The sequence below is a fragment of the Pinus tabuliformis genome, chromosome 7 (genome assembly GCF_031772625.1).
Source record: "Pinus tabuliformis cultivar Carrire ecotype Pingquan chromosome 7, CPIR1, whole genome shotgun sequence".
Classification (NCBI taxonomy): Eukaryota; Viridiplantae; Streptophyta; class Pinopsida; order Pinales; family Pinaceae; genus Pinus; species Pinus tabuliformis.
This window is the reverse complement of record NC_142293.1, coordinates 2,023,958,970-2,023,968,950: the sequence shown is the minus strand read 5'-3', so window position 1 is coordinate 2,023,968,950 and position 9,981 is coordinate 2,023,958,970. Positions and strand designations below refer to the sequence as shown.

At 36.8% G+C, this 9,981-nt stretch overlaps 1 protein-coding gene across 1 annotated transcript; it reads right to left on the bottom strand.

Moving 5' to 3' along the window:
* Positions 1-8,214: 8,214 nt before the first annotated feature.
* On the bottom strand, positions 8,215-9,107 carry LOC149256608 (uncharacterized). The gene has a single exon (XM_089457467.1). It carries the CDS (start codon positions 8,897-8,899, stop codon positions 8,417-8,419), a length of 483 nt encoding a protein of 160 aa, XP_089313593.1. The 5' UTR covers positions 8,900-9,107; the 3' UTR covers positions 8,215-8,416.
* Between the last annotated feature and the right edge of the window lie 874 nt (positions 9,108-9,981).

The following is a 9,981-nucleotide window of genomic DNA, read 5'->3' as shown; positions in this document are numbered from 1 at the left end:
CTCCCTCTATGTCGTGCAAGCCCATAGTGACACATTGTCACTAAGAACAAGCCTTGCCTTAATAGGTTGAAAGACTTATAAATTTTTATGTGGATTAAGGAGAATGACCTTCATCCTTACACCACTAATATCTTGAGAAATATTTCTCTTTGGGTATTCACTGTGCAAAACAACTAAGAAGCCACCCATAATTGTTGCGAGACTTTGGGCTTAGTGGGAATTCCAATGAATTGAAAAAATTGACTTGATGAAGGAGAATGGCATGCATGGCTCTACCTTGTAATGATGAGTAAGAAATTCCCTCCTGGCTTCTTGATTTGGCTTGGGGTTGCTGACTGATGTGGCATGATGATGTGGTAAAGTTGGTACAAAATAGTTGATTTGGTGACTAATTTGTTATGTGTCGAGGTAAGGAAATTGTAATATGAAAATATGGAAATATGAAGATTTGTTAAAATGGGTCTTTTGGGTTTTCCCAATCCAAATAGATTCAAAACTCCTTATTTGAAAAATATGTGGCCATCAATTTTGTTATGCTCTTAACCTGCAAAAATATACCCAAATACAGAATATGCGAAGAAAGATACCCAGAACATAGAATCGTGAGAGACAACAACAAATATCTTATTATTCAGAAAGCAATGTTCACTGGCCTCTTCGAGGGGGCAACCTCCAATAGAGCAGAGCTCGATTCAAAAATAAGGCACGATGCTCCTCGTAGGGAGTCTCTATCCTTTATATATGACTCATACAGCAATACCATGGATCAATACCATGGGTTTTATTAATACCATCTATCTAATACTATGGCGCATTTGCAACTAACTGTGGTCCCGTCATTAATTGCGGGTTAACCACTTACAATTATTAATATGGGCTTTATTGACTCTTGACTATGACTCGATCCCATTACATAAATAAGAGGGTTAGGGTGGGACCCTAACAAATTGAGGTCCAACTAGATTAGGGAAAGGCAAGAGGAACATTTTCAAGTTTTCCTAATGGTGTATTAGCCAAGTGGCATATTGGCTCAACCAAAAAATTAACAAGCATGTTATTTGATGGGTATCGAGAATTTGTCAAGTGATGGGAATGACTATTTGGGATCTTAGAGATCAAGAAGTCTAGAAATCTAGTAAAACGTTACAATAGGGATTTATAAGAATCCCATATCTAGATGCAATGGGACATTGGCATGTGAAACAAGGACTTGGTCATTGTACAGATCCGAATGGATTGGAATTAATGTCATTTAATAGAGATGTGTCCATCAATTGAGCTCCATCAAGCATATCGAGTAAAGGTGTAATGATATTTTCCAGGGTATTGGGTATACACGGAATAATTACTAACATGATTATATTATTTTTTCTTTAAAAATTATGGAAATTTTAGTAAGATTTTGATAACATTTATTAGGATTTTTGTAAATCCAAGTTATAGCTATCAAACTTCAAGGTTTTGGGTGTCTTACAAGTTTTTGATGGTGTTGAATCTTTTTGCACCATCAAAAACATGATTCAAACACTGGTACTACAAGATTTCTTGACTTTTTTGTGTGTGGATTTCGGTCACTTTTGGTTGTCCGAGCAATTCCTCTGCCTTGGTAGACACTTCCATTACTAAGCATGTTGTTTAGCGTATTCTAAGGAAGTCATGTTTTTGCCCCGAAAAAATAATAAAAAATTTGACATGATTTTGAGAAATTTGGTGAGTTTTTTTTAAAATCCAAGTTATCATTGTCAACCTTCGGGATTTCAGGTGCCTCATGGATTCTTGATGGTGCTGAATTCATTTCCACCATTAAAAAACGATTTTAACACTCCTATAGCCAGGTTTCTTTAAGAATTTTTCATTGGATTTCAACAAGAAATTTGTTGTTGGACGAAATTGTGACCTCACAACCTCATTACTAAGGTGTGTGTCTTTGGATCTAATGGATCTAATTGAGGATTCATTTCATATAGAATATAAATAATTATGGCTAAGGAAATTTTTTATAAAGTCTAATATTGTCAAAATTTTCAAAAAAAAATCTAATGGGAAGGATGTGGTAGTAAATTTTATATTTATAGAAATCACTAGATTGTATCTCAACTATCTTACCTAAAGTATGGGCACATAATCATTCAAAAATCGCTGGAGGTCTAACCAAAGGCTTCGATTTGACCATAATGGTTAGATTTTACACAAAAGTCATCAAAGACGAAACTCGTGAAGGAAAGAGTAGAGGATTGGAGACAAGCACTCATGGTGAGGGTGTGAGGGAGATACAGGAGAAAACATTTGTTGGTGCAAGATGGACATAAAAGAGAGTGAGCATTCATGAGCGTGGGCATATGTAGCTCTCATGTGGATAGAAATAGAACAAATGAGTGTTCTTAGACACATTAACTTGTGTGGTTGTGATTCCCCAGCTTGGTGAGAGAATTCAACAATGAGGTCTTTAACCTGAGATAGAGGGCCAATAAATACTAAGTAATTTTTCTGATATATGCACTAATAACAGGGGAGTGTCGAGGAACTGATAGATTAGCAAAGGTCTCCCATTTTGTCGTGCAAGCCCACAGTGGCACACTATGATTAAGAACAAGCCTTGCCTTAATATGTTGAAAGACCTTGTGATGATTTATGTGTGGATGAAGGAGAATGGTCTTCATCCTTACACCACTTATAGCATGATAAAGAATTTCCCTTTGGGTATTCGCTATGTAGAACAATTGAGAAACCACTCATAATAGTTGGGAGACTTTGGCCTTAGCGAGAATTCCAATGAATTGATGAGTTTGACTTGATGAAGAGAATGGCCTTCATGACTCTACCTTGTAATGATGATTAAGAAATTCCCTTATGGCTTTTTGGTCTGGCTTGGGGCTGGATAGCTGCAAAGGATAAAACAAACAACAAAGCCTATGTGTGGTGGAACATGGCTCACCCTTCATTAGTTGCAAACAATGTTTGATCCTAATACGATAAGTGCCCTTATGGACTTTGAATCTAAAATGCAAATCATATTCAATGAAATAGAAATAATGTTGTTAAACTGTGTATATTTATGGACTTTCCTATTGAAAAGACATTCTAGTACATGTGATTCCTACTCATGGTCCGATGTGGTATATTAGTTGTGATGACTATGCGATATTCTTATTCTTGCTTGTGGATCTTAATGTGCTTTTATGATGTGTTATTCATAATCAAAGCATGGGTTTGATATATTTTTAAATGCAGTTAGTGTTAATGTTTATTGTTGTACAAACCTTTATTCAAGTAAGATATTATCACTGAGAAGATAGTGGATGCCATCCCCTTAGCCTCTCAGACAACCATTATGGTTGGTTGATTGAATAACACTCTTAGTGACTCTCAACCTAGGGAGCTTAGTCTACTTTACACAAACTATAGAAATTTTGAATCTATGGTTTATGATCAGAAGGACTTGTTGATATGTGGACCCAAATGTAAAAGTCAAAACCTTGATTAAAAAGGGAGGAATTAGGCTCTGAGATGGTTGGATCCTTGGCTTGATGTGGGCTTATGTGGCCTTTACTAGACCAGTTAAGGGATTGAATGAGTATGTTGTATCCATGCTTTAATGTTAATTAGTTGTAGGGGTTCCTTGTTTTGTATCAAAAGGTTTGAAGGCCTCAGATGAGGGTAAATTGTGAACAATGGCCTCTTTGACTCTTTGAAGAAAGGTCTCAAAAATCACTATGGAATGAATGAATTTTGACACCTTTTTGGGTTGGTGACGACCACTATTTCATTAGAAGTATTCTAGGCAATTTAATGGGTTATGTAAGTCCCTTTTAGTCTTGAGGATTGGACGATAAATTTTTTGTATAAGCCTATTTGGTGTTTAGGGACTTTTAGCCCAATCCTTGGTCACATGGGTTGAAGGGAGCTATGACCAAGGGATTAGCTATTAGAAAATCAGAAAGGCAGAAAGGTTTTCTTATGATGATAATTACTTGTGATATTCTTATGCTCTTATTAACTTTCTTATGTTCTTCTTTTACCTTTGTTTCAACAAGCAATTATCAAAAGCAAAACATGAAGATCAGGAACATCAGATGTAGGTGGACAACAAGGGCTAAAACCCTTATATAGGGGAAAACCCAATTAATGAGCTCTTCCTTCAATAGATTGAAAATCAAGATGAGATAGACCAAGACTCTAGACCCACAGACCTTCCTCCTCCACCAAGTCAGCCCCCAAATGTCAGGCCTTCAAAGTGCAGCTTCAATCCAAAACTTTGATCCAACAGCAAAATTTTCTCCCCAACATCTGCAGAATTTGGGCCTCCCCAATAACTGCAAAATTTCGGTCTTCCAGGAAAACTCCAAAACATCGCACATGTAAGATGAGAGAGAGAGAGAGAGAAATCGAATTCTTGACCTTGAAAGAGACCTTCTTCTTTGCCCTTAGAATTGTTCTCCTCTTCCTTGGAATTTCACACTTTTTTAGCTACAATCTTCTGCAAATCGAACTTGCTTGACTTTCTCTCCAAATGAGGTTGAGTTGCTCCAATATATAGGCTTCTTTTGAGGTCTAATTACCCTGTTTTAGGCTGCCTTGTCCTTCCTTGAGATCAACTTGGTGGAGGAGGCCTAGAAGACCTAAAATACAATAAAATAAATTTCTTCTTTGACAAATAAATCCCAAGAAAGGTTCTTTATATTATGACATGGACAAGGACACTTGACACAAACCCTAGAAGCATAAAATGGAGGCTTTGACCTAAAAACAATTGACCCAAGCATGAACCCATGCTTTAATAAGTCAATTTTAATAAAAATAACATTTCGTTTTCTTTCTTTTGATAAATACATTACATTACAATTATGAAGACTGAATCTAGTTACATTCTTCAACATTAACAAAAGGGGACTTTGGCATGAAGTTTGTTCATTGAAATTGCCTAAAACAAGAAGGATGCAATGAATAATTTTTTATGGCCTAATTAACAAAGATATCAACTAACGAGGAGGTGGATCTTTATTAGTTGATGACGCATCAACCAGATTGACCAAAATCAATAAGGATGTAGTGGAGAAATTTTGGTGGCTCGATGACCCAATTAGAAAAGATGTCAGCAAACAGGGGTGCAAATCTCTGCTAGTTGACAATTTTTCAACCAAATTAGTTTAAGTGAAGGAAAGTGTGGTGAAGAATATTTTGTGGATAGTGGCTCGATGGTTTGTTAATTGACCTAAGGAGACAAGAATCGAATTCTGATAAGAGCCATAGATGGGTGCTAGTGGGATCTAAGAACTGAAAGACACTGAGGATTTGGTGTTTGTCAATATCTAGACATATAAACATCTAGATTTTCTTATAAATATACCTTAATTAAAAACCTGGATCTAAATCTCAGCATGATAGGCCACCTAGCTACTACATGTAGTCCATATGAGCATTGTCAATCCCTATGGGTAAGTGGGCACTGATGAGGTATGATGATGCATCATGATGATGTGGCACTAGGTTAGATTTGGATGATGTGGCATGGTGACATGGCGAAATTGGTACGTTAGTTGATATGGTGACTCATCTGTCACGTGCCATCATGAGGGAACTGGAGTATGAAAATATGGAAATACGAATATTTGTTAAAATGGGTGTTTTTGGTTTTCTAGATCCAAATGGACTCAAATCTCCTCATTTGATAGAGATGTGTCCATCAGTTGATGTTCGTCATCTAGATTATTGAAAGGTGCAAGGATTTTTTTGAGGTTTCTCGAAGGTGTATTAGCCAAGTGGCATATTGGTTTAATAGCCAGATTCACAAGCATGTTAGTTGATGGGTATCGAGAATTTGTCAAGCAATAGGAATGGCTATCTAGGATCTATAGAGATCAAGAAGACTAGAAATCCATAAAAATATTACAATAGGGCTTTATGGGAATCTCATATCAAGATGCAAGGGGGCATTGGCATGTCTAGAAAGGACTTGGCCCTACTTCCAGATCCATATGGATTTGAATCTCCATCATTTGATGGATATGTTTCCATTGGTTGAGCTTCATCAACCATATCAGGAAAGGTGCAAGGATCATTATCAATGTTTCGTGGTGGCATATTAGCCCAATGTTGTATTGGCCCAATGGCCATATTAACATGCATGTGAGTTGATGGGTATTGGGAATTTTTCGAGTGATGGGAATGGTTATTTGAGATCTGTAGATATCAGTAAGACCATAAATCTAAAATAATAATAATAATAATAATAATTATTATTATTATTATTATTATTATTATAGGGATTCATAGGAATCCCAAATTTGGATGCAAGTGGACAATGACATGTCCAACAAAGACATAGCCCTATGCAATGGTGACACATGGGTAGAGCACTACCATGTGTCTACCACATAATGTTGATGTGATGTCTGAAAGAATAAATTCTTCAAGATGCCAAACTTTGGGTCCAGAATTTGGATATGGATGAAATTTATATCATTGGAAAGCTCTTGATGAGTAGAACATGATGTTGGTCTCATAAATGAATTTCAAAGTGGTTGAAGGAATATGATTTTTTATAACCCCACTTCCTTAAGATGACTTAGGGGTTTGGGTACATTACACCGTTGTATCAAAGATATGGTTCAAACATTAGGCCTAGAGAGTTATAGATACACCATAGAGATGAATTTGGAGAAAGGCAAATAGTTTACTAGATATGTTTGGTAGCAATAATGATGGTCTATATTTGACCTTGGTCAAAGGATCATGTTGCTTGGATTGGAATAGCTATGCAAATGCAAGAGTGCTCTCTAGGAAAGGAGAGTAATGCTTGGAAAAGTTGTGCCTTGAGGAAGAATGGACTCTTGCAAAGGATGTTGATCTAGGAACCGACAAGGTATAAGTAAAGAGGAAAGATGCAGTGGATGAAATTACAATATATATGTGTATGTTGGACACCTAGTTTGGATGGCAAGTCATTTTTCCTTGAAGTGAGTGGATGAGGAACCTCATTCCTAGAATAGAGTGTGCTTGTTTGTGCTGATTGACTTGCATACAGACAAAATCATATCTAATATCTAATATAATGCACTGGGAAAACCCCTCAATACTTAAATTCAAAAGAGTGAAGGGAACTCTACTTGAATGGTTCATGACACAATACTTGCTAAAGTTTTGCAAATCAGGTAGCAAGCTAAGTGGTCTTGATTGTGGGGAAAACTCCACATTTAAGTGTGCTTGAGCCAAAGACGATTTGGGATGGGTGACCTCCTAGGAAGTTTTGGTTATCGGGTGCAAGCCCCGGAAGTGATGATTGACACGATATGATTCATTTCACTAGTTTCAATCCCACTTCTTCACCCTAATTCATTTCACTAGTTTCAATCCCACTTCTTCACCCCTACTTCATTTCACTAGTTTCAATCTCACTTCTTCAATCCCATTTCATTTCACTAGTTTCAATCTCACTTCATTTCACTAGTTTCAATCCCACTCCTTCACCCCTATTTCATTTCATTAGTTTCAATCCCACTTCATTTCACTAGTTTCAATCCCACTCCTTCACCTCTCCGAGCACCCAAAAAATGATATCTAATATAATGCATTGTGTAAACAATAATTTATATTAGAGAGTATGATTTAAAAAATGTAATAGAAATTTTACATTTATAAAAACTTACTGGTAGAAAACATAGTTTGTTAATATAATGCATTGTGAAAACAATAATTTATATTAGAAAGTATGATTAAAAAAAATGTAATAGAAATTTTACATTTATAAAAAGCTTACAATTACAAAACATAGTTTGTTTCTAGTTTAAAAAAATGATATCTAATATAATGTATTGTCAAAACAATAATTTATATTAGAAAGTATGATTAAAAAAAATGTAATAGAAATTTTACATTTATAAAATCTTACAATTAGAAAACAGTTTGTTTCTCGTTTAAAAAAAATTAATTATCATTAGAAAACATATTTGGTTTCTCATTTAAAAAAATTAATCTATTTATTAAAAAAATAGAGAAAAAAGTAAGCTTTATATTTAAAAAATAGCAAAAACTTTAAAATATTTTTCACTCTTTTAATTGGATTGGATAATACCTATTAGCAAATGGGAAGACAGATTAATTTAGGTGATCTACAATAAAAATTAATTTATATACTTTTTAAAAATTTTGAAAATATATTATATTAACTTTTAATGTATTCTCAAATTTTTCTTGTATTAAATTTTATATAATCAAATTTTTACCTTATCGATTCGAATTTGTATTTAGTAACTATGGTCAATACATGGGGGAGCAATGACAGACTTTTGCCATAGAGATTTAGGATAATTCAACCATTTATTTAAGCTCAAAAACCCCAATATCATATTTATGCTGCAGAATTCATACATCTATTAAAAATTCCGGCAAATATGCCGGAGAAGAGAAAGCGAGGGTTTCAGCAGAGTAAACGCCTGGATGCGTTGAAGATCAGGACAGGGAAGATAAGCACATTAACCGAGATAGCGAGCCTGTAAGCGGAAAAATAGTCCTTATAACTTAATGAACATGAACATGGAGGCCCTCCACCTTCTACATCTTCATCGCCCGTATTCATCAAATCGCTAGAAACGTTTTGTAAGAGGAGCAGCCGGCGTTGTATGAAGTCCAGGTGGGTTTCTGTTATGAATGCAAAGGCGAGAGCAACAATGGCGGATAGGCAGGCAACAGCAGAGAGATAGACGTGAGGAGGAAGCCAGGAGATGCCATGTCCACAACTGTTCGGCTGAGAGGGAGGGTGAGAATGAGTGCTCAACAGAGACCCCAAGACTGCAAGCTGGAATACAACATAAACACCCACTAGCACAGATGTATCAGCTGAGCTCTTCGATTTCATTGGGATGATCTTACTAAATGACGGGCCAGACGATGAATTCTTCATTTTCCCCAAAATCGGTTACACAAATTGAATGCCAATCAAACATATGAATGAATTGGGATACTGGGGGGTTATTTAAGGGAAGGCAGCATAGGAAAGTGGCCGGATATTTCCATGAGATGTTGCAGTGGTTTCCTTTTACTGCCGAGGCAGAAGGAAGGAAGTAACGCCCCATTTTCCTTAGTCGAGTTATCCCTTTACATTAATATTCTCCGGCATCCATTTGGTTTCTTCCATGCTTTTACCAATAAATAAGCACTATATACGCAAGTTCCCAGTGCCTTGGCCTATCAGCGGGATCAATTTTCCCCGTTTTGAATGGTTGGTTTCACCAGCAGAAGTATCACATGAACTCAATGTTCCACATAACGAGCTGCATAATGGTTTCCACGGATTCACCACGTCATCAGAGTCACGGTACATTCATGGGTTAACCCGCAATAAATAATCAGTTTGCCACAAAGTATTTAATGTTTTTATACATACCTGACTCATCGAATTTCACATTCCTGATAACAAATAACCAACCTGCCATAAAACATTTAATGCCTCTATAGCCCTTTGACATACATAGCCGATTTGACATCCCAAAGTGTTTGCACATGCCAATTTAACGAGGGGAAATCGAGGGGTGGTGGGGGGGTTTTGCCCATGCCAATTTAACGAGGGGAAATCGAGGGGTGAGGGAGGGCGAATGCTATTTCCAACCCTATAGCATTATAAATGTGTGTTGATAAGGGAAGGATTATAAATGCGCGCTGACAAGCGAGGGAAATAGCGCTTGCCCTCTCTTTCCACGCTCCATTCATTTGTTCACGTGCTGTGGAGAGAGGGGGCGAGCGCTATTTCCTTCGCTTGTAAACACGCATTTATAATGCTATGGGGTTGAAAATAGGAATCGCCAGGAGAGGGAGGGGAGGGTGGTGGTTTGCGCATGCCAATTTAATGAGGGGAAATCGAGGCGGGCGGGAGAGAAGGGGTTCCCGCCCGTCGCCATGCTGGCATTTACTTTCGTTGCCATGCTAGTTCGTTCAAACATTCGGGCATACCATCTGCAGGTGTTCAACATTCTGTTTTCTCCCGCC